General features: G+C 37.8%; 1 protein-coding gene and 2 non-coding genes across 3 annotated transcripts in view; all 3 read left to right on the top strand.

Moving 5' to 3' along the window:
• Positions 1-23,934, top strand: part of WDR43 (WD repeat domain 43) — a 46,695-nt gene extending 22,761 nt beyond the window's left edge. The window contains exons 6-18 of the mRNA XM_008700271.2: positions 32-134; positions 687-751; positions 2,707-2,878; positions 4,348-4,434; positions 5,324-5,455; positions 7,034-7,165; positions 14,373-14,459; positions 15,254-15,285; positions 16,676-16,739; positions 19,154-19,267; positions 19,786-19,855; positions 22,141-22,190; positions 22,295-23,934. Of these exons, the coding sequence (XP_008698493.2) occupies positions 32-134; positions 687-751; positions 2,707-2,878; positions 4,348-4,434; positions 5,324-5,455; positions 7,034-7,165; positions 14,373-14,459; positions 15,254-15,285; positions 16,676-16,739; positions 19,154-19,267; positions 19,786-19,855; positions 22,141-22,190; positions 22,295-22,489 (1,303 nt within the window). The 3' untranslated portion in view covers positions 22,490-23,934. The remainder of the gene's footprint in view (positions 1-31; positions 135-686; positions 752-2,706; positions 2,879-4,347; positions 4,435-5,323; positions 5,456-7,033; positions 7,166-14,372; positions 14,460-15,253; positions 15,286-16,675; positions 16,740-19,153; positions 19,268-19,785; positions 19,856-22,140; positions 22,191-22,294) is intronic.
• Positions 4,911-4,990, top strand: LOC121101091. The gene has a single exon (XR_005833048.1). It is a non-coding gene; the product is annotated as a small nucleolar RNA SNORD53/SNORD92 (small nucleolar RNA).
• On the top strand, positions 5,750-5,825 carry LOC121101092. The gene has a single exon (XR_005833049.1). It is a non-coding gene; the product is annotated as a small nucleolar RNA SNORD53/SNORD92 (small nucleolar RNA).
• Positions 23,935-25,547: the final 1,613 nt, after the last annotated feature.

Below are 25,547 nucleotides of genomic sequence, written 5' to 3' on the forward strand. Positions count from 1 at the left end.
TTTTTATCTAATCATTGGTTTTATTATCTAGGCAGGTCCGGTCAGAAAACAAAGAAAAGAATGCAGTGATGTCTTTTACAGTTACAGATGAACCTGTCTATATTGATTTGACTTTGTCAGAAAATAAGGAAGAGGTAAATGGCTTGGTTTTTGAGAATTTGTTTTTGGATTTCACAAATTGTATTTTTAAAATTAGTGTTTGGATGATTTAATGATTTGGGTAAGAAGGGGACACGAGGGAGGGAGGACAAAATATAACAAAAATCTTAGGCTGTCCGGAGTGAGTGTTCAGTCGCTGTGGTGCACCCTTGTGAGGGGAGGGGTCAGGGCGTGGAGGCATTTTCAGTGATCCTGACGACTATGCCGCGTCCCTGTTTTCAGTCTCTGCAGTTGGTACTAGTGACTTTGCTCTTCTGACTCGCAGGCTGTGTTCTCCTTGACTGTTTTCTTCTCCTAAACACTTATTTCTGAGCTTCACAACAACAACTCCAGTTGTTATTTTGATGACAGTAATGATTTTTAAATTCAGGAGTTGTACAGCCTTCTTGTTCTGACTTTTTCTCTGGTTATTTAAAGGGGCGGGGGGAGAATAGTTGAAGTTTGGTAAGTGTATTAAAGCATTTATCCAGTAGAGTAGACTGAAGTGTATTAACCCATTAGAATAATCAGTTAAATTTTTCTTTTAGCCTGTCAAGTTAGCTGTTGTTTGCAGAGATGGTCAAGTTCATCTTTTTGAACACATATTAAATGGGTAAGAAATTTCTCAAGTTTGTTTTCTTTGCCTGATTTATTACTCTTTTATTCCCAATATTCTTTGCGCTATATTCCTTTTCAGATAGATTATTTTGAAAGCATTACTAATTCCTTATCTGTATGACTACATACATTCCCAGTAAGAACTCAACTTTTTGGAGTCATGGACCATTTCTTCATATTTGTGGTTAGTAAAGTAGCTTTCCGATATATGCTTAGTAAATGTTGGCAGTTCTAATAATACATTTTAAAAATCAGTTGGGAAACTTTGCTTGTGAACTTGGTAAAACCTTAATTTCTAACTTTGATAATACATATATGGATCAGTGAAGCATGGCAGTGCAAGTGTTTTGGTGAATAGAGGGGAGTGTTGCTGTTGGGATGTGTAGTAGTTAGTCATAGACCAAGGGTCAATAAATTATGATCTGTGGGTCAAACAAGTATGACCATATGTGCCCCCCAAAACTGAAAATACTATCTGCTCTTCATAGAAAATTTGCCAGTCTTTGCCATACTCTATAAACATGGTCTAAGACTCAGTCTTGTAAACTTTAAAATGATTTCACTTTTTTGTCAGTTGGTATCCTTCCTTTTACAATCCTAGTGTAGCAATTAATTTAAATATAAAGTAGTTATGAAAGCATAAAACATTATTTTAAAACATTTAGGATATATAGACAGTTGATTATGAAGCCTACTTGTCCCTGCATTGAGTTCTACTCCCTAGAGGTTACTGTTAACATTTGTGTGTAACACTTGAGGCCTTTATTTACATAGTCATATGTGTATGTGGAATATATACTTGAGGGCCCAGAAGTAGTGGGCTGCAGTGAGGATTTGGGCCCCTCTCCTTGGGCAATAGTAAGCCTTTGCTTTTATGCAGAAGATTGATGAGGTTTGACCTAAGTGTTAAGGCATTACGCTTTAAGTCATTCTGTCTGATGTGTTGAGAATAGACCACAGAGGGGTCAAAGGCCAAAGCAGGGGCCAGAAGTCCTGGATGGAGATGGTTGTGAAGTCTGGATAACTAAGGGGAGTGAGTTGGAAAGATAGGGATAGTTCAGTGCACTTATTGATGATAAGATGTCTGTGGTGTGAGTGGCTAAGACACGGTTAAAGGCCAGGGTTGTTGGAGGTGGGAAGGGTACGGAACTGGGAAGACAGTGTGTCAGAAAGATCATCAGCCTGTGTAGTGGATATGGAGATCACTTAAGAAAGTGTTGGACAGAATGACAGTGGAGCCACTAGAATCTTTAAGAAATAAGAGGGAGTGACCCGGAAATTGTTGGATGGCAGGAGAGGGAGGTAGCTGGTATCTGGTGACAACACTTGCCAAGGTTATAGAGGTGAATATAGAGGTGAAAGAGGGAGAGACTACCTGTCTTGAAATGTTCGTGAAGAACAAGGAGCGCACGTAAATCATGTCCAAGGCTTCTGACACAAAGGGTATGGAGAGAAAACAGCTGCAACTCGGGAGCTCTGCCCCGATGAGCCAGCGTAGAGCAAGAAGGTGAAGAAAGCCCTTAGAGAAGAAACTGAGGATGGGATTCTGTTGATTACATTTTGCTGATAACTTTGCTTCTGGAACAGTGTTGCAGAGATCATAGTAGGCTTTTGGGGGTTGGAAACAATTGGGGATAGGGCTTATTGGAACAGATGTAGAGAGTCAACGGGGGTTGAAGCTCAGGGCAGCGAGAGAGCCCTTGGGAGCTTGGGCCCCTTGTGGGGCTCGATGGGGGTATGGAAGGGCACATGGGTCTCCAGGCAGATTTTGATGGTGAGGTCTTGCTAGATGAAGTCTTGACAGCAACACTAGTGCGGTGGGGCCTTGGTCACTCTGGTCATAGTGTGGAGGCCACAGGAGGGTCACATTTCCTGACTCAATGCCAACTTCAAAGCATACGTATGAGATGATACTTCGAATTTTCTGATGTCATTTTTTTTCACTTCTAGATACTGCAAAAAGCCTTTGACTTCAAACTGCACAATTCAGATAGCGACGCCTGGGAAAGGCAAGAAATCAACACCAAAACCCATCCCTATTCTAGCAGCTGGTTTTTGCTCAGACAAAATGTCATTGTTGCTTGTATATGGCAATTGGTTTCAGCCCATCATTGAGCGAGTGGTACGTAGTTGCTACTCTGGAGTAGAGCAATACAGCATCAACAAGGCCATGGGAAAAAAAAAATAATTTCGAAATGACTCATTGGTCTGCTTATTGGAACACTTAAAAAGAAGTCATGTATTTTCCTTTAACTGAAGGACCTTTCACTGGGTGTTTTATTTCAGTTTGTGAGAGCTATGTATTTAATTTTACTTAACCCAGCATATCCAAAATATTTTAAGCCTTATTCAATATGAAAAATTATTTGAGATATTTTATTCCCCTCTCTCCTTTATTTGGTATTATGTCTTTGATATTTGGTGTATATTTCCACTTACAAGCACATCTCAGTTTGGAATAGCCACATTCAAGTGCTCAGTAGCCCCACGTCCCTAGTGGCTGATATTCTGGTCAGCACAGGTATGAGTGAATTTTGCCCAGTTACCCAAAAGCTAAATCTTAATAAAGGAGCCCTTAGTAACAGTACTCATTGAATTTTCTCAGTGGAAATGTAATGGGTGGTGCAGTCACTTAACTTTTGATTACTGAAGTTTCTTTGGAGACTTTTGGTGAGTTATGAGCATGTCCAATAGGTGATTTCTTCAGCTTGCATTTATACTGCTTTTATTCAGTAAGGCCTTCTGGGAGATGATGAGAGGAATAACATGCCCAAGCAAACTCCTGTTGAGTTTATTTTAATTTAAACTCACATTTAATTAAAACTTGAAGCTCTTGTTGAATTTATTTAACTCTTTGCTTTTTAAAAATTTAACACATGGATATTTAACACAGGATATAATAAAAAGAGAAAGGAGTTAAGCTGTAAACCTAAGTCTTTTTGCCATATGTGGACCCCCCAGCCCTCCTCTGCCCGTAAACCATTGTTTCCTGCTTGTTTTGTGTCCCTCTGGATATTGATTGTTATATATTTATAGAGAATTACATATAACCTTAAAGCGTTAAGGGTATGGGTAACATGTACTTTGTTGCATCTGATTATCCCCCCTGTTCAGTACGGCATCAGGATGTAGAGGTCCACCCTAGAGCATTTTTGTTCATCAGCAGTGCTGTCTTTGCGTTGCTTGTGGGAAGTATAGCAGTAGGAAGTTTTAGGGTAGGACCATTCTTTTTTAGCCTAGACTATTCTTTACAAGGGTGACAAACTGGAATGTTTTCTTTAAAATCTGTTACATTTAAAAAGCCTGTTGATCTTTTAAAGCTGTACATTTGAAAAAGTTGAGCAGTTCGTAACTGAAGAAAGTACACATTATGTTTAATATCTTCATAGTTGACCCACTTTTCTCTGCTGCCATCAGTCTGAATGGTGATCAGTGTTAGTGGCTCAGTTTTGTGGGGAAGCTTTCTGTACTTTTTTGTATTTTTATAAAAATGCACAAGTAGGAATTTGGCTCTTCATGTTATTCTTACTCCCAGTTGCTTTGTTTGACACTCTTCCCCCCCGTCACACCCCCTCCCCTTTATATTCCCAGGCTTTAAGTTCCAAAGAACCTCATATGTGTTTAGTAAGAGATATTTCAAACTGCTGGGTCCCCAAAGTAGAAACGGCTATAACAAAGGTGAGTGCATTTCATATTAGAAGTTGAGAAAAAAGAGATTTGGGTAAATTGAATTGTAATATAATATTATGTTTAGACTCTTCAGTATCCTCTTTATGACCTTGTTTGAACAAATTTGTGGGATTAGGTTTCAGATAATGAGATTATAAAACCACTTTGTTTCTGTGCTCTTGATTCGTTGAATGCATGAGTGAATAGACAACTAGAAGGTGAAAACCTGGGAGTTAGTCCCTCCCCCCGTGTATGATCATTAAATAAATATCACATTTATCTAATTATTTTACTGATGTTAGTATTTAAAGGAGCATAACTGAGAGGAATCCTGTATTTAAGGGTGGAGTAAAGCCTAAAATTATGGGTCTGGAAGTGAACACTGTATACGATGATCATCTTCATGCTTTATTTTTAATATAACATGGCATCTACATGTAGATATCGTATGTTTGGCAGTTTAATGAGAAAAGGAAAGCCAAGACGTGCTATGATGACATCCATATATGGTTTCGCTTCTGGCTGAGTTCCAGAGATGACACCTTTCTCTTGGCTGTCTGAGCGTTTCTGGCAAAGCTGGATTCCTGGAGGTGGTCGTAAAACATACAACTTCACTCTAACATTTTTAAGTAATCTATAATCTGTCAATGTTCCTGGTTTTTACTCTTATGTGGTATTGAAAGCTTTAAAATTATGAGCTTTCAGATTATAATTTAAAAACCTACTTGCCAACATTCAGTTAAAATTTATCTTTAATTCATATCGTATTAAGTTAGTTATATTAGATTTTCCAGTAGAAAAACCTTTTAGATGCTGTTGGCTTTCTCGTTGGGGCTCAGTTTTGCCAGGACTAAGGCATCATTTCCTTTGTCACACCGCCACTGTTCCTGTTCAACAGGTGAGAACACCGGTGATGAATTCTGAAGCAAAAGTTCTGGTGCCAGGGGTACCTGGTCATCATGCAGCTATCAAGCCTGCTCCTCCACAAACTGAGGAAGTAGAGAGCAAGAGGAAATTGGGGGAAAATGAGGTAATACAATCACTCTGACAATTTTTGAGTTTGAAATACAAGATTACTTGTGAGACTCTAACAGATAGATTGGATAGAGCCAAACTTGGAACTTCAGGAACGTACTGAGATTGCTGCTATTATCCTCTCTCTCATCCCCAGCAGCATAGGTTCTGATTCCAGATTGTAGTTTGTGAGACATTTACTTGGCCACTGTTAACAGAGAAGACAGACTTGGCACTAACTATAGAGGTTGCTGTTTGGCCATTGTTAGTGGTCAGCTGGATCACATAATTGAATAGATTAAGCCAGGACTTGCCGTGATGATTTCCATTGGGTTTCGCATGTTGCTGACTATCAGTGATGCCTTTTCTCTTGGCTGTCTGAGCAATCCTGGCTAGTTTAGTGAGAGTTGGTCTTCAGAAGTGGTCATTATAACCTCTTAATAAATTTCATTTTTTTCTCAACTCCCTAGACTTTCCTCCTTGTGGTTACTGTATTTGTCTCTGCTGTCCTTCTTCATGTGTGTCACCGTAAATGATCTAGAACTTTAACTTTTATCTTTAGAGAAAGATTGTCATGATTATCTGATTTTAAATGTTTTTATTGGGTGGGGGGTTGGGGCTAAATAGCTATTCATAAAAATTATTTCTCAATAACATGATGTCTGTATTTAAAAATAATGTGCCATCTTTCTTTAGCTTGGCCTAAATCCAATTCTTAAATTTCCTCCTGCCTTTTTTGTTTTTGAGAAGTTAAGATAACCCAAATAGGAGGCTTTGCCAAAGTGTATCTGTTTGCTTTGGTAATCGTAGAACATTTGTGTTTTGATTTAGTTACTAAGAGGCTGGCAGAACGTGGTTGTCTTGTTTTAATAAGAGATCAGGTTTTTTTGGTTTTTTTTTAAGATTTTATTTATTAGAGAGCGCATGCATGGGGAGGTGGGGGTCGGGGACAGAGGCAAAGGGAGAGAGAGTCTTAAGCAGACTGTACTGAGTGCAGAGCCTGATGCTGGGCTCGGTCTCATGACCCCTGAGATCACGACCTGAGCTGAAATTAACGTCAGATGCTTAACTGACTGCACCACCCTGGCGCCCCTACAATTAAGTTTGTGTAGCAGATTGAATCGTATTTATTTACACTTAAATTTTAGATATTTATGAAGGAAACTTAGTTGTGGTAGAACATCTTCTAGAAAATAAGTCACCATTTGGAACTAATAAAGACAAAAATAGGAAGGCATTTTATAAATTGTTTTGATAACATAGCTGTCTTTATTTTTACTTTTCTTTTGATAATGCTTGTTTCCGTTTTACAGATCTGAGGCTGATGACAAGGGGTAGTTCTAGAAGGGAAGGCTTCTTCCATAATCTTTTCTTGTGCTTTAGTAATTAGATGCCAGGTGCTTGCCTTTTTTGAATCTTATATATTTATGAATTACATTTTTAAATCATGATTTCTTGGGCAGTTGTTTTTTTCACTAGGATCTGGAAACTTGGATTGGGAAACAACCAGTCTGGGAACCACCCAGTCACCCCTTGACCAAGCTACTTTAGGCCTTGTCTGGTTTAACATTAATAGATCATTTCTGTTCTGCAGATTAGCATTGAAGAGCGCCTGGGAGCACTGGATATAGATACAAAGAAAGAAAAGGATGACCTTCCACAGACAAATAGCTTTCCAGTTCTTCTCACACAGGGTTTAGAAAGTAATGATTTTGAAATGCTAAATGTAAGTATTCTGTCAGTTTTTAAAATGAATTAACACAGTTTTTCTTAGAAAGTGATTGACATAGCACACTCAGAGTGATAGTCATGTGATGTAGCTGCTTTGAATTTAATATTTTGTGAGTCTAGTCAAACGTTTATCACTTGGTGGCACTATACAGACAGTCACCAACCTACAAAGGCATTGTATTAAATTATTTTGAACCTGGAATGCATTTTCTCATAGAAATATTGTTCTGAATTGTTATTAGGTCTTAGGCTTTAGTTCACAAAAGCCTTTATAAACATAGTGTAGCTGAACTATAATACTCAGCATTCTAGATCACAATTTATATTTTTTTCTGTAGGAAAATGCGTTCCTGAGTTTTTACTCTGGATTCCAGAAACTTATGTCCCCCTGGCCGTGAGAGGGGGCGGTGAGGTGGAACCTTGGCAATGGGTAGGAGGTTTGGGGGAAAAATTCAAGAGGGTTGGGGGTTATGTTGTGAAGTATTTAGAGGTAAAAATACTAGAAATTTGTATAAGGGAGGCATTTATTATTTCTTGTGTTTGTAAGTTGGTGACTGCTTGTATGAAATTATTTAATTAGGTCCTCTTAAATTCAGAATTTATTAATGGTCTGTAGAAAAAATTTAAGTGTAAAAATCCGATTTAAGTACTGCCTGATTAGATTAAAGCAGTTTACGTTTTCTTAAGTGCATTTATTCTTAGTGATTCAATGATATTATGGTGCCACTTAGTATTGATGTGACTTTATTCATAGGTTACTTTATTTAGGTAACCTATGAATAGTGTCTTTCTGGTTTATATTTTGATCTAAATGGGAATATCATTTGTGTCTAAGGTGATTTTGCAAAATGAGAGGAGAAATCAGCACATCCTAAAATTACTTTTAAAATTACTTGTAAAATAGTTTGTGAGTGTATGTAATTTGGAAGGTGGTTTTCAGTTAACGTGGTATGGAAACCTAGGTGGAAAATAAGCTATAGAAAACAATGGACAATGTTTTTAAAATGTAATATAACTTATCTGCCATTATTTATCTCCTCAACTGTCCTTTGAAACCTTTCTCAGTAGTACAACTAAATCAGCTACCAATTATTTTTTTTAAGAAACATTTCAAAACATTTCAAAGTATTACAGTGGACCCCCATGAACTCATCACTCAGTTTCAGAAATTATCAACACTAGCCAGATCTATTTGTCCTTGTGTCATCTATCTACCCACACATCTCCCTGGGTTATAGTGAAGCATAGAGACATCATTTTACCCATAAATACATTCCTGTTCAACTCTGACAATAACAACTCCTGAAAACAACCACAATCCATTATCACACCTAAAAAAAAAAAAGTAAACAGTAATTCTTCAAAATCATCCAGTATCCAGTTAGTGTGCTTACATTTCCATGACTGCCTCATAAACTTAAGGTTTTATGTTTGCTTTCTTCAAAACAGAATCCCCATGAAGTCCACACAGTACTGGGGAGAGATGTCTCTTCTGTCTTTTGCAGTTAGTTTTTTGGAGAAGCTAAGTTATTTGCCCTATAGAGATTCTCACATTCTGGATTTTGCGTCCCTCGAAACTCCATTTTGTTGGGTCATTTAATCTAATAAATGGTATCATTTAACATGTTCCCCTAATATATTTCTTGTACACTGTAGTTGGATCTAGAAGCTTGTAGAGATTCAGGTTAAAATCTTTTGGCACTTCAAAGGTGACAGTGTATCCTTTTATCAGGTGCCACAAAGTCGTTGGAAGAACAAATGAAATGATCTTTATGGAAGCACTTCTTAAACTGTAAAGGATTGTACACAGAGACTTTTTCATTATTAAGGATCTTTAGGTGATACATTGTATTATTTCAGTAGAAGTAGTTGGAAACTAGAATCCTGGAAAGTCGTGTGCTGGAAAAGACATGTAAAAGTTACAGTGAAGGGCTTAAAATAACCCTTAAAAAAGAAAGTATGGAGATTTTCCCATAGTATATTACCCAGGAGATGATGCACTCACATTCTGTATTTCTGTCTTAAAAAAGAGAGAGACAAGTAAAAAAAAAATTTGTTTTCCTCCTAAAAATAGTCTTCCCCATTCCCAAAAATTACCTTATGAAGATACATGAAATATAGTAGGAGGGCAATAAGAATGAGAGAAGGAAGTGAGCAGTGACAGAGGTACATCATATGACGAGGAGTGAGGATAAGAATCCTGCCATGGAAAACTTGACATTAAATGTGTGGCTTTAGGAAGGTAGAAATCTGACTCAAAGAAAACGTCCATAGCTTATGAGAAGAAGAGAAAGCCAGTGATTTATGTAATTCATGGCACCCACAGAAGACAGATATTTTTAAGATTTTTAAAAATTTATTTAAATAATGTTTTATGAGTGCCATTTACAGTAGTACCAAAAAGTTAGGATAAGTCTATAAACGATGCCTCTCCCTCTACATGAAAATTACAGAAGTTGAGAGAAATTAACAAAGATTTGGGTATATAGTGATGTAAACCACCTTTATGGGTTGAAAGATTCAGTACTGTTAAAATAAGGAATTCCTCCCCCTTATTTGTCTGTGTATTCAGCACATTCCCAATTAAATTTCAGTAGTATCTCCAAGTAAAATTGGAGGATTTAGCCTGCTCTATTTCAAGATAAAGTTATAGTAATCACAGTAATTTGATATTAGTAAAAATAAATACAGATTAAGGAACCAAAATAGAGAATCCATAAGTAGACCACACACAATTGGTTTTTAGTAAAGGTACTTATTTGAGTTAATGGAGAAAGTAAAATCTTTCCAACAATTGGTCATGAACCAACTACATATCCATATGGAAAAAAATGCATCTCAGCTCTTACTTCACAAAAGTTGACCCAAAATAGATAAATGTAAAACTCAAACCTATAAAACTTTTAGAAGAAAACAGGATAAAATTATGCAAACATTAGCAGATGAAGTCTTCTTAGATGGCATCACAAAAAGCGTTACACACTACAGGAAAAAGTCATTTGGACTTCATGAAAGTTGAAATCTTTTGCTTTTGAAATGATAGTATATGTGATTTCTGAGTGATTTCCTACAGTGTTGGTTCCTCCTTCCAGGTCAGGAGGTGATAACCACTATCCCAGGAATTCTCAATAAATTTTTATTACTTAAAAAAAAAAAGAAAAGAAAAGAAAAAGAAATGACACTGTTAAGACCATGGAAAGGCAAGCTGCAGGCTGGGAGAATGTTTACAATTCCTACATTAGACAAAGGATTCTTTTCCAGAAAATACAAAAAAATTCTTAATTGAGACTCAAAAAATAATTGGTAAAGGTGTGAACAGATACTTCACGAATGAATTCAGATGGCCAATAAGTGCATGTAAAGGTATTATACATCATTTATCATCACAAATGCAAATTGAAATGACAGTGAGCTCACACTATATACCCATTATGGATTGACTAAAATTTAAAGTTCCATCTGTTGGTGAGAATGTGATGCAGTTGGGATCTCATATCTTAATGGTGGGAATATAAAATGGTACAGCTACTTTGGAAAACAATTTGGCAATTTCTTAAAAGTTAAGGTTTCATCTACTTTAAGACCCAGCCATTCTACTGCTAGGTATTTACCTGGAGAATAAAAAACATGTTCATATAAAGACTGGTACATGAATGGTCATAGCAACTTTATTTTTTTAATAGCTGGAACCTGGAGAGAACGCATATGTCCCTCATCATATGAACAGATTAACAAATTCTTTATCTAGCAGCGTAAGAAATAGATTATTGATACATCAACAACATGAATGAGTCTCAAACTTACTCTTTGAGAAGGAAACCAGACAAAGAGTACATGCTCTGTATGATTCTACTTACATAAAAATTCTAGGAAATGCAGACCAATATATAGTTCACTGGTTGCCTGAGGATGGGGGTGGAGGGATAGAATGTTAAGGGACCCAAGGAGACTTGAGGGTGATGGAATGTTTATCACAGTGTTTGTTTCATGGATGAATGTTTATGTCAAACTGATGAAATAGTGTGTTCTAAGTGTGCAGTGTTTATTATGCTTCATTTATAGTGTAGTAGATTTGGGGGAAAAAAAAACCTTCAATATCTTCTTGCTAGTTAAACTGTGATTTATATGGTTGTTTCTTTAAATATATTTTCAGTGGAAGTTAATGCTAACTTCTATATCCATTAACACTTCACCTTGTTTTGGGATAACTTATTTTTTACTTGCTTATTTTAAAATTTTAAAATTACCATAGAACCTGTTGTTAGTTGGCATAAGAATTACTTGAGAGCTTGTTAAAAACTCTTCTGCCCTACATTTTGATTTAACTTCTAAATAGCTAGGCCAAACGTTCTCTCTCTCTCTCTTTTTTTTTAAAGAGGGAGGGAAGATGGGGAGGGGCAGAGGGAAAGGGAGAGAGAGAATCTTCAGTGGCCCTCTGTCTAGTGCGGAGTCAGCGCTGGGGAGGCTCAATCTCACAACCCTGTGAGACTATGACCTGAGCCGAAATCAAGAGTTGGACCATTAACCAACTCCACCCAAGTGTCCTTGGCCATAGGTACTCTTGTTTGCCTTTGACCATTCTGGTTTATACCTCTTATCTCGGTATAGTAATTAATAGTGACTTCTTTCATTGTTACAAGTGTCCCAGTTTAGACAACAAATTATATGATCACTTTACATTTAGAGTACCAGGGGATTTCACAAACTACATATTTTTCAAAACCTCGTTTCTAACATTGTTTTTTAACTAAGCTTAGTATAAATAGTGTTCAACAGCACGTTCCAGTTAGTATTTCTTTCTTTTTTTTTTTTTTTTTAAAAGATTTTATTTATTTATTGGACAGAGACAGCCAGCGAGAGAGGGAGCACAAGCAGGGGGAGTGGGAGAGGAAGAAGCAGGCTCCTAGCGGAGGAGCCTGATGTGGGGCTCGATCTCAGAACGCCGGGATCACGCCCTGAGCCGAAGGCAGAGGCTTAACGACTGCACCACCCAGGCGCCCCCCAGTTAGTATTTCTTGACCTGAAGGGCTACTACCCTACTTGGCCAGTTAAGACAGTGAAACCTGATGGTTTGGTGGACATCCTGTGAAAATTGAGCACCTTAACAAGAGCATGTCTTATCTCAATCAGTAATTTGTTGACTAGTTCAGAGAGATTGTTCCCTATAACCTGTACATTATTGGAACTTTGTGATAACTGATATTTATAATGAGTGAGGTGATTTGAGGAATGTTTAGTATCATCACACACCTTCTGAATTACTGTAGAAGTTCTAATCAGCATATTTTGCTTTGACTGTTGTATTCTGATTATTTGAAAATGTAAATTTAGGTTAATTGGGACTATTAAATCAGGACAGTCCATCCCTCACTTCTTCAGTGATTGTGTATAAAAAGTTTTATTTCTTTTGCATGAGAAGCTACGCAATTATGGCAGTGGTAGTTTTTATATAGTTCTTGATGGATTTATTAGAAGGGCTTGGTGTAAAGATATTTTTATAAGCAAATACAATTCATAGGAAATTCTGAAAGGATACTGTTAAAATAGGCTGTAAACCAATTTTCTCTATTTTGCCCTTTGGTACTTCTGCTCTTTCTATCTTAAGCATGACCTTTATCGTACCAACGATCACCAAAACAGCATGCACCCCTCATCAGGGAAGTTCTTCTGGGAATTAAGCCCTTTAGAAAAAATAAATATGTAGAAGTATTAAAGAGGAAGGGGGGAATCAAGATTTTGAGACCTGAAAAGCCTTGTATTTCCCATCCTTTCCTGTGGATGAAACATCTGGGGTTTGGAGACATTGCAATGCCTGCCAGGATTCGGACTAATCTCTCCTTTTCTGTACCCTGTAGTGGAGACTGGGTTTTTCCAGTTGATGTACCTTCCCAGGATTTTGACTCAAGCACTCATTATATATGATCTTTTGATTGGCTTAAAATTTTATCAAAAGGTTGACAACTTTAAAAGGTTTCTTGCTGAGTGTGGTTTTAGTGTGTTTTGCTCATTCTTATGTGGATATATCTGTGATTTCATAAAATGATGGTTTGACAGCTTCTCTAAAGTGGCATATATCTGTATTTAAATGTCTAGAGGTGTTCTGTTTTATATAAAAATGTGTTCGTAAAGTTTAGAATCTGTGGGAAAGAAATCCATTTATCAAAGTAAATGTCCTGATTCCTGAAGATTATACTTTCCTGATAGCCAAAGACATTAACATAACAATCTCCAGTCAGTCCCTCCAACCTCCATTCACTAAAATTCAGTTGGTAGTTTATTGTTCGGTTTATAAAACATGAAAAAATGCTCAGCATCACTCAGCATCAGGGAAATACAAATCAAAACTACAGTGAGATACCACCTCACGCCAGTGAATGGCTAAAATGAACAAGTCAGGAAACAACAGATATTGGCGAGGATGTGGAGAAAGGGGAACCCTCTTACACTGTTGGTGGGAATGCAAACTGGTGCAGCCACTCTGGAAAACAGTATTGAGGTTCCTCAAAAAGTTGAAAATAGGAGCTACCCTACGACCCAGGATTTGCACTACTAGGTATTTATCCCAAAGATACAAATGTAGTAATCCAAAGGGGCACCTGTACCCCAGTGTTTATAGCAGCAATGTCCACGATAGCCAAACTATGGAAAGGGTCCAGATGTCCATTGATACATGAATGGATAAAGAAGATGTGATAGATTCACACACACACAGAGGAATATTACTCAGCCTTCAGAAAAAGTGAAATCTTTCCATTTGCAGCAATATGGATGGAACTAGAGGGTATTATGCTAAAGCGAAATAAATCAGAGAAAGACAAATACCATAGGATTTTACCCTATGTGGAATTTAAGAAACAAAACAGATGAACGTAGGAGGAGGGAAGGATAATAAAATAAGATAAAAACAGAGGGAATCAAATCATAAGAGACTCTTAACTGTGGGAAGCAAACGGGTTTCTGGAGGGTAAATGGGAAGAGGGCTGAGGTGATTGGGTGATGGGCATTAAGGAGGGCACTTGATGGAATGAGCACTAGGTGTTCTATGCAACTGATGAATCGCTGAATTCTCCCCCTGTACTAATAATACACTGTATTGACTAAATTGATTTTAAATTAAAAAAAAAATGATTTTTCCTGTTTTTCCTGTAGCGTCCTTAGCTTCTGCATATGCTTATCTTCATGTTTCTTTTATTTTCTCACAGAAAGTACTTCAAACTAGGAATTTAAACCTAATTAAGAGGACTGTATTAAGGATGCCCCTGCATGCTGTTATTCCATTGTTGCAAGAGGTAACTGAGTACTCTTTTCATTTTAAGGTCCTAACACTATGAGTTAAAGAGAAAATCTAGTGTTTAGAGAAATTGGATTTGCAGTATGTAAGCAAGCAGGATATTTAGAGTAGATAATAGATCTATTCAAACAGAACTTACCTAGTCTACATTTTTAATGTATTTTTTTATTGAGATATAATTCATGTACCATAAAATACACTTTTTTTGATGCATATAATTCAGTGTTTTTTTGTATATTCACAGATTGTGCAGTTGTCACACCAAAAAAAGAAATCATGTACCAGTTAGCTACCCCCCATTCTCCCTTACCCCCAGTTTCTGGCAACCACAGATTATTTTCTGTCCCTGCATTTGCCTCTTCTGAATTTTCATTCATACAAATTGTAGCCTAGATTTTTATCAGGTAATTACTCTTACTGTAGGAATGTGTTCCTAGATTATGTTATATTGGTTGAACATTGGGGAATTAGGAAATTTAGGAATCCTTTAGGAGTAGTGATTTCCTAAGTGTTTTTTTGGGGAGGGGTAGAGGGAGAGAGAGAATCTTAAGCAGGTTCCCCACCTACTGCAGAGTCCCAATGTGGGGCTTGATTTGATGACCCTGAGGACCCTGAGGTTATGATGTGCGCCGAAATCAGGAGTTGGGTGTTTAACCAACTGAGCTGCCCAGGCGCCCCCTTAATAGTCTTTTCTATATTTTCTTTGTTCTCCTGGAGTGTATAGCGTGGGAATTGATGCACATTGGCTGCCTCTAAAGTGCTGTTGCTAACACTGTTTTTTTTCTCCCACAGCTTACAAAGAGATTGCAGGGACATCCTAATAGGTAAGATATTTAGATGACTTAAATTGCTTTGATTTTATCAGTATTTTAGAGGTGATTGTTAAAAACAGCAGTTTCTGACAGCATGAAATTACATAGTGGGCAGTTCCACTCTCTAATTGGTAAGACTCTGTATCTGTAAGGGTCAGATTACTGCTCTTCCCCCTTACTGTAAGTTGAATGACTCTTACTCCTAAGATTTTAGTACAGTTTTTTCCTTTCTTTTAGGAAACTCCTGTGTAGTTTTTTTTCCTTCATTATCAGGTCGCATAACGAATTAGTCTTGTTTAGTCCTAATCAGATGTAAAATTGCCATTTGTAGAAGTCCCCAACCTCTGGGAGTTGCCAGGACACTGTAAGGAAGTATCTTGTAGGACCGAATTTTGTGGGTCTTTTTTGTTAATAATTTGATGATTAAGTATTTGAATAGGGAGTTGGTATCTCAAAGATCCTGAACCGACAGTATAGTATTATCAGTGCTACAGTATATAGTTTGTTCTTTTTTTAAAGATGTTATTTATTTGAGAGAGAGCGCGAGAGAGAGCACGAGGGGGGTGGGGTGTTGTCTAGGGACAGAGGGAGAGGGAGAAGCTGAGCAGGGAGCCTGGTTTGGGGGCGATCCCAAGACCCTGGGATCATGACCTGAGCTGAAGGCAGATGCTTAACCACCTGAGCCACCCAGGTGCCCCTATAGTTTTTCCTTTCTTTAAAAAAAAAATTTTTTTTTCTTTTTTTAAAGATTTTATTCATTTGAGAGAGACAGCAAGAGAGAGAACATGAGTGGCAGAGAGGGGGAGGAGGAGAAGCAGAAGCAGACTCCCCACTGAGCAGGGAGCCATGAGGTCATAACCTGAGCCGAAGGCAGAAGTTTAACCAACTGAGCCACCCAAGTGCCCCTCATTTTTCTCTTCTAAGTTATTTCCCCTGATAGATTCCATTTGTGTTTGGAGCTCACAAAGAAAAGCCAAAGAATTCTTTGATTAGGCCCAGCTTACACATTTTTGGTCTTTGTCTTTCATTGTGGCATGGAAATCTGAATGCTGTTTGTACCTGAGGGGGATTCGATGGTGGGCATAAAAATGCAAAGTCATTGAGCCCAGTTTACTTGGTATCACTTAATTACGAAGTAAAGCATGGGTGTTATTCTTGAATTGTTGTAGAAGAAGAGTTTTTCCTGTTCAGTCCATGTTATTCCCCAAGAGATGAGTGTGTTTCACAGATCTCGGACTCGTGAATGGATGAGAGTATCACCAAAGTCAGTGGTTTATTTAGTAGTGGTGTTTTTCACGTAGATCTTCACTTGGCTTCGGTTTTTCTAATATTTTAACTCCGTTGTATTTAATTTTGAATTCGTGAATATTCGTTTACTTGGTTTTTTTTTTCTTTTTTTCAGTGCTGTTTTAATGGTTCAGTGGCTAAAATGTGTGTTAACGGTCCATGCATCCTACCTATCCACAGTAAGTCTTCAGCAATAGTTGCCGAATAGTTGGGCTTTGTTAAGGATTATAAACTGATGTGTTAATGAAACCATCCTTCCTCCACTGCCCTTCAGCCATCAGCTGCTGCTTTTCAAGATTTTATTAATAACCCCAGGTACAATGTAATAATGTCATCGTTGGTGCCTTTTGTAAATTGGCCTTTTTTTTTGCCCTGGATTTTAAAAGTAATATATATTCTATAAGAACTTTGAGAAATACAGAAAGGAGAAAAGTGACTTTCTGACATATTAGCCTTTAGATGTTTTTTAATGTATATAACCTGTTTAGCAAAATTATTTTTACAATGTATGTATGTCTCCATTGTTCTACCTTGTCCCAGGACAGTAGAAGATAGCTTGTGGTAAAAATGAAGTTAAATGTTTAATAGCTGCCATTTTGTGGGGCTGCTGTCAGCTCTTCGTTATCTGTTACAAATGGGAGGAAACATCAAATTTTAATCAATACCAGAAAACAATTTTATAATACATCTATTTACATACATTTCATAATATGAATTGGATTCTTTGTTCATTAAATCAGTTATATTTTAAGCTAGAAATAAAATTATATAATTCACTTGTTTCTTTTTCTTTAATTTTAATACCTAGCACCTTATAATAGATTTTCTTAAAAGGTTATAGTGGATAGTTGAAGAAAATTCTTTTTTTTTTTTTTTTTAAGATTTTATTTATTTATTCGACAGAGATAGAGACAGCCAGCGAGAGAGGGAACACAAGCAGGGGGAGTGGGAGAGGAAGAAGCAGGCTCATAGCGGAGGAGCCTGATGTGGGGCTCGATCCCAGAACGCCGGGATCACGCCCTGAGCCGAAGGCAGACGCTTAACCGCTGTGCCACCCATGCGCCCCTGAAGAAAATTTTTAATTGCTCTTCTTTCGTAACAGTTTCATCCAGCTCCACCTGGTCACTGTCCCTTGTTCTGTCTTAGGCTTTCTTTGCCTTCAGTAGTTTGAAATAGGGTAAACAAGTGGATAACCTGCTTTGAGGCCAGCATTTTGTTATTTACGTGTCTGGGGAGAATTCTACCAGGATGTTAAAATGGGGGGAGGTATAAGAAACAGTAAGAATGGCTGTGGGGCTTCCCAGCTTGTTGAATCTTGGGAGATCAGTTGAAGGCAGTGGTGAGTGAAATGGCTGAGTGGCGGGTGATGGGCACGGGAAGATTCCCACAAGCATCAGGACTTGGGGTGAACAGGACAGCACTTATTTTATAACCTCATTCATTTGCTTAGAAGTGAAAAGAGCCCTAGGAGGCCTTGTAGAGAAATCCCTTATGGAGCCAGGGTGCACTGCTGGAGTAGGAGTTGTGTAACAGTCACAGTCATGGCAGAACAGACCAAAGAAGCGTGGCGTGGAGGGGGCTCCAATGCCTGTCAGAATTCTCTTCTCAGAAAACAGTGCTTTTCCTTCCACTTTGGGTTTCTTCTCCTTATCAGGTGTCCTTAACCTTCTCTAAGCTGAGGGACTGTGCTAGGCATGGGTCTTAAGGAATGGATCCCCCTGTTCCTGGAGCTTACTGTCTGAATAGGGACGGATAAAAAAAGAGATGATGGCAGGTGGAATGTGATCATGTTAAGCTTTGCTTTATTCATTTTTGTGTCTGTTTGCTGTTTAAAGTTTAACATTTGAATGAAACTCTTATTTATACTAAATTGTCAGTGATAGGGCAAGTAAAAGGGTGGCGTTCTTTTTTTTTTTTTGTCCCCCTGGAGGGACGAATTTCATGCTTTAATTCCTTAAGCGTGGGTCAGGGGATTCTTTAACAGAGAGTATGTTTGAAATACTGTAAGGTCAGCTTTATACTCTTTCGCTCTGTTGTGCTGCCTCTGGAAGCTGTGAAAAGCTTCCTTTAGCTTGCTGGGGCCTTATGGTAGAGGTAGATAACGTGATAGCATGACGTTTCAGCGGAAAGCCCTCTTTAGCCCAGAAGTACGTGGTTGGGGGTATTTTTATTTAGTGTTTCAATTACATTGACCTCTTAGTATTTTACTTTTAAATTTTTTCGATTATTTTTTATTTTATTTTATTTTTTAGTAGGCTCCAAATCTCAAGGCTTGAACTCACCACCCTGAGATTAAGACCTGAGCTGAGATCAGGAGTCAGACACTTAACCAACTGAGCCACCCAGGCACCCCCTCCTCCTGCCACCGTATCATTATTTTTAAAAACGCAGTATTTTTTGCTGTTAGGACATTGAAGGCCTGTGAAAATTTGAGATGTTGCTGGGCTATGTCCCATGCAGCCACTGCCACAGGAGGTGTAAGCAGATGCTTGTGGTGCAGTGGCTGAATACTTGGGTGTATCTGAGTATGATTTGTATGTTTGTTATCTATACTTTGTCACGAAAGTATGAGATAATCTTTCTTCCCCCCTAGTTGCCTGATCTGGTACCCCAGCTGGGAACGCTATACCAGTTAATGGAAAGCAGAGTGAAAACTTTTCAGAAACTCTCCCACCTTCATGGAAAGCTTATTCTTCTAATCACTCAAGTGAGTAAATCAGATTGTTTTGTGCTAAACTTTGGATGTGATAGTAATAGAGGAATAAGGATTGTTTACCTGAACATTGAAAGCCCCATGTTTCAGCAAGAAATCGATAAATCAGGATCCAGTCCTTAACTTGGAAATGTTATGTATTTGACGGTAAATAAACTTGTGCCTGATTCAGCTTTTCCTCAAAGCTTCTCACTGTCCTATTTCAGTTGTTAATACAGTTAGGATGGTTGTGCTACCATGAACAGCAAGGTACAGGGTATTTACACAGTTAGTTTTGGCACAGAAAGAAGTTCTGATCACCTTGAAAGGTTTGCAACTTTTACAGGTAATTCTTTGTTCTTGTATTTGACAAATTTGTTTTTTGCCCTGTATTTGATCTGCATCGTATTGAGGCCATCCATCATACTGGTTGAGGGCGAGTTTACTGTCGGGGAAGGTGGAGCGTGGTGGTGGCTGCCATACTTGAGGTCACCTCATACTGTACTTGATAATAATACTCGATTATCTTTCAGGTTACAGCGTCAGAAAAAACAAAGGGAATGGCTTGCCCTGCACAGAAGGCAAAGTTGGTGTATGAGGAAGGTAAGGCTTTGAGGGTAGTGTAAATCTAGAGTTGGAACATTCATTTTTTAACATGGAATTCTGTTAACCTTATGCTGTAGAACATGACTGTGAGTAGGATCATGCTGTGGCACCCCAGATTGTCTAATAAAATGGGTAAGCCTGTGGCAAAAATACGATCCAAAAAGAAAAGAGAAAGTGCAAATACCGTACAGTAATATGAGAAAGGGCACTAGGTATGGAAGAGATTTAAGTGTAGGAGAACACTGTGAACAAACTTTTATGCCAACACATGAAAACCCTAGATGATAAGAGGTCATTTCTTAGGCAACATGAATAACCAAAAGTGACTTGAAAATAAAAACAGAAACCATGGATAAGCCAGTGGTCTTGAATTGATTTAATCAAAACTTTTGCTCAAAGATGCCAAGCACAGAGTTTTTACAGGTGAATTTTATCAGTCTTTCAAGGAACAGTCATTTTTGTCATATATAACAATTCAGACATTTTATGAGTCAAACCAGATAAGTATAGTTAAAACAACATTTTAGAACATCTTTAAATATCCTGAGTAACAAATTGATTACAGAGGTACTTTCATAAGATAATATGTCATTACCAAATAGAATTTATTTAAAGATTGTAAGGCGATTTAGCATCAAGAAATCTAATTAATGTGGTTACCACATTAAACAGATTAACAGGGAACAATATATATTAATAGATGGAGAAAAAGAATTCAGTTAAATTCAGTCTTCATGTTATTACTGATAATCTGAGCAACCTACGAATTTAAAGAAATTTCCCTAATCTCTATCAAAGTTGAGAAGTGTATTCTCATAAAGTCAGGAACTAGATGATAATGTACCTTTTATTACTTCTGGATATCCTGCCTAGAATTGTATGAAAGAAGTGAATTCTAGAACATTGGATTTGGCAGTTGTTATCCTTCTCAACTTAGAAAATGCAGCAGAATCTACAGTTGTACCATCATTAATGAGGTACAGAAGCAAGCAAGTTTACTAGACACCAAGATTAGCAAAATGGAATCAATACCATGATTGTCTCAGTAACGTATTGTATGTCTACTAATGTATGTCCCAGTCAGAAAATGTATTAGAAGAAAAGATTTCATTCACAGCAGCAGTCAAAACTATGAAGTACCTAGAAATAGATCTAAGAAATGAAATAAAACCTTTATAGAGAAAATGATAAAACATAACTGAAGGAGATAAAAGCATACCTGAATTAATTACTTAGACTTTATTTTTTTCTAGTTTTACTGAGATATAATTACATATAACTTTTTTTTAGGTGTACAACATAATGATTTGATATCTGTGTATATGTTGCAAAGTGATCACTGTTACATGTTTAATTAACATCCATCACCACACATAGTTGCAGTTTTTATTTTCTTATGCTGAGAACTTTCTTTACTCTCTTAATAGCTCTCAAATACACAGTACGGTATTGTTAAATGTGGTCACCATGCTGTACATTTTATTCCCAGGACTGGTCTTATAATTGGAAGTTTGTACCTTTTGATTTTCACTCATTTCCGCCACCCTCCACGCCTCCGGCAACCACTAGTCTGTTCTCTGTGTCTATTGGTTTGGTGTTTTTAGATTGCACATCTAAGATCATACAGTATTTATCCTTCTCTGTTAGACTTATGGCAGCTAGCCCAGTGCCCTCGAGGCCTGTCCATGTTGTCACATATGGGAGAGTTCCTTTTTTTTAAATAGCTAAATGGAATTTAATGGCTGAATGTATATCTCATTTTCTTGAACTGTCTATCCAGACCATCGATGGGCCCTTAGGTTCTTCCTTTGTCTTGGCTGTTGTAAATAATGTTGCAGTGAACATGGGGGTGCAGGTAGCTCCTTGAGATCCTCATTTCGTTTCCTTTGACATATACCCAGCAGTGGAATTGGTGGATCACCTGGTAGCTTTATTTTTAATTTCTTGGGGAGCCTCCGTAGTGTTTTCAATAATGACTGTACCAGTTTACATTTCTACCAAACAGTACACGAGGGTTCCCTTTTGTCCACATCCTCGGCTTAGTTTCTTAAGATGGATTTTGTTAGGGTTTTGGTACTTGTCCTACTCAATGAGATCATGGTGGAATAATATAATAAATGGACTTTTATGTAGCTAAGAATATTAATGTTACTGCTTAGATGGATGCTAGGTGAATGTAATATTCCTAAAAGTAAATTCAGGAATTTGACTCTGTTTAGTTGTTGGGGCTCTGTCCTCTGCTTGTTGATCACAAACTTAAGGCTGGGTTCTTCCCCTTGCAGAATCTTCGGAAGAAGAGTCAGATGACGAAATTGCAGAGAAGGACTCTGATGTGAGTACCTTGTTTCCTGGTGCTTAAATCTGCCTTTACACCCTAGCGCTCTATACGAACGAGGCCTTCATGAATACTTTCCGTGATTCATCTGTTTCCACCAGGATAACTGGGATGAAGATGAGGAAGAGAAAGAAAGTGAAAAAGACGAGGATCTTAATGAAGAGAACGAAGAGGAAGAGGAAGATGCTGAAGAAAAAGATGAGGAGAATGGGGAGGAGGACAGGGATGTGGCCAGTGAGAAAGAATTAAATGGAGATTCTGACTTAGATCCTGAAAATGAAAGTGAAGAAGAATGAGGAGGGAGAACAAGCAGATGGAGCTGTCACCTCTGGCGCGCCTTCCCCAATGCTGCCGAGTCCTCCTGGGAAGGGTTGTCTCTGGGACCGGCGCCAAGGACCTTGCACATTTCCAGATTCCTCGTGGTGGTTCCCATGCCATCTCGCTGTCCTGAGCACCCCAGACTTCACTGTGTAAATAAGAGTGTTTCCTTCAAATGTTAATAAACTTTACACAGCAAATAGACACATTTTCTGCAATGACATGAGTGTCCAGTATATGGTATATTTTTATAATATAGTATCCCAATATGGTTGGTTATTGCAAGAATTGACGTAAGTGAAGACACAGACATTTCCCATGTAGGGTTTCAAGAACTGGACATTTGTGAAGGAGTCAGCTCTTATCTCAGGTTGGTATCTTTCATCAGATCCAGATACGAAGCGGCACTAGTGAAAACAATTTTTAATTTGGTACATTTTCGTAAAATATGAAGGGATAACTAAAGATTCAGAGTAAAAACGGTTGGGATTTAAAAACTTAAATATCAGTATCTCTAGCTTGTCTAGTAATGGCAGTGATCTGATTGGAGTCAGGTTGAATATTTGGAGTGCTTCCCCCAAACAGCCACTTATTTTTTAAGCTGTCATGTGGAATATTTTTTTAAAACACAAAAAAATTATGGTAATTAAAAAACTAAAGAATTAGCCATATTAAGGATTTTTCTTGACTGCAAGTTGCCTGTAAAGAATCATCAGTGTATAGATTTAGAAGTACTCATTATCTGCAACTTTTTAAAAAATTCAGTTATAGCTGCTTTTGAAGAGGTTTTCATTTTTATTTAAATTACTAATGGATCAAAGAACAACTGTTTATTTTTTCTCTTTGGTTTTAGATATTAATGATAACCTTGTTGGAATTTTTTTCCAAAGAAAATATTTTTATAATTCAGTAATTTAATGTTTTCCTTCCTTTTCATTACCCACTCTTGGCAGTGTTAGGGTATCTGTTTACCTTTAAAATAATAAATCTGACTCAAGATTTTTTATGTATGTATAAATAAGTATTTTGGTGTGCTACAAAAGCCTTTTCAAATTATCAGTAAAAAAAAAAAAAATTTTTTTTTTTTTTTTTAATTAAAAGAATGAGCCAGTATTTGTTAGTGCTCTCTAGGGAACATGCAGATGGAAGCTCAACTCTAAGGGAGGGCTGGGGAGATGGGTTTATTTTTACCACCTGTGAATATGTAAAACACAAAACCATTATCTCTGAGGGACTTTTTAACCTTAATGGCAGAACAGAGATTTTTGTGCTCGACTCATAGAGCTGGAGCCACACAAGCATCCTGGGAAAACAAGTTTGAGCCGCTACTGGTGTAATGTACAGTTATATTTGTCTATAAATGGAACTGTTTATGGCAATTTAATACCATTCTCTTTGTAAAGTGAATAAATATTCATCTTTACCCGGTGCTTGTCTTGTGGTATATGTAGAGGAACACAGCCACGTTTGGGCTTGTGTGCAGGTTTCAAGAAAGTGATCTTATTCCACTCGCATCGAAAAGTAAACGCTCTCAGGGTTTGTTGGAAAACTAGAATTTGTAATGAAGTAAAAGAACCAACAAGTTTGCATTTAGACGCAACTCCCCGTGGCTGGGTGGGACTTCCACAGCCCGAGGCTGCAGTGGCGTTGCTTGGACGGAAGTGCTCATCTGCTGGATCCTGCTTTGTGGTCTGTGACTCTCATTTCTCCCCGCACCTGACTCGCCCTGAAGGAGTCAAGGACTACAGTGTGTAGGGATTGCTTACTCCTTATTTTTTGGGTTAGACAAATCCAGGGCTTAATTAGGCTTGTTCCAAAGACATTTCTGGTTTCAGGGTATTTTCCAGTATGTTGTTCCATTCCAGTATGTTGTTCCATTCAGGCAACAACATTTTGTGTGGGTAGGGTTGTCTTTTCTGAGATTAATTTTTCTTCCCAACCTTTTATTTTGAAAAAGTTAACCTTCCATCATCATTAAGGATTACACATTGTATTTGGTTGTGTTATTGCTCTGTTAATCCAGAATTCTCCCTTGTGTGTGTGTGTTTCATGATTTTGCTGTTTAAATGATTCCACGTAAATTAAGCTGTGTTGGAGAATGTTTTACAATCTAGATTTGTCTGATGGTTTCCTTATGATTATATTCTGGTTTAAATGTTTTTTAGCAAGAATACTAAATAGGTAGTGGTATTTGAGATTAATTCGTAAAAAGTAGTTCTTTGGGTATACATGAATATATATTGAGTATAAGTATGTTTTGACATAAGTAGACATCAAGCTTTTAGGTTTGGGGCTTTTGAAGTTTTAGTACAGAGGGGTGTTTGAGGAAACTGGATCTTGGTAGTGAGAACACTGGATATATTGATGCTATGTAAGGCTGTTTCCTGTGGAAGTTAACTCTTAGCATTGTACATGCGTTCATTAACAAGATTGATTGATTGCCAACTCTGTGCCAGAGTATATGTCGTTGCTTGGTATACACCACTGAATTCTGTCCTGAGGAGCTGACGTTCTACCAGAGAGATCTATACAAAACAGTGTATAAAGAGTAAATGCTATGTAGGGTGGTAACTTCTGGGGAGAGTAAGTGGAGTAAGGAAACGGGGAGTCTGGGTGGAGGAGTGTAGGTTGCAGAATTAAATACATGATCAGGTTAAGGTTTATTAAGAAGGCGAGATTTGATCATAGACTAGGAGGGGTGAGGGAGTTAGCAAGTGGGTATCTGGGGAAGAGTGTTCTAAGCGAGGAGACTGCTTGAGCAAAGGCCCTGTGGCCAGCACATACCTGTGATTGTGTTGTAGAGAGATGTCAGTGAGACTGGAACTGAGGGACAAGGGGAGAGTGCCTCAAGAGGTTAGCAGAGATAATGAGCAGTCAGGTTGCATAAGGCCCTTCAGTCCACTGTAGGGATTGGTCATGCTCTCAGTGAAACACAGTTGCAGTGTTTGAGCAGAGGAGTGCTGTGTGCTCTGGCTTCTGTGTTGAGAATTTCATATCACCCAGGTGTTATGTTGAGAAATTGAGGGACTGCATCCT

The sequence above is a fragment of the Ursus maritimus genome, unplaced genomic scaffold (assembly GCF_017311325.1).
Source record: "Ursus maritimus isolate PB19 unplaced genomic scaffold, ASM1731132v1 scaffold_6, whole genome shotgun sequence".
NCBI lineage: Eukaryota > Metazoa > Chordata > Mammalia > Carnivora > Ursidae > Ursus > Ursus maritimus.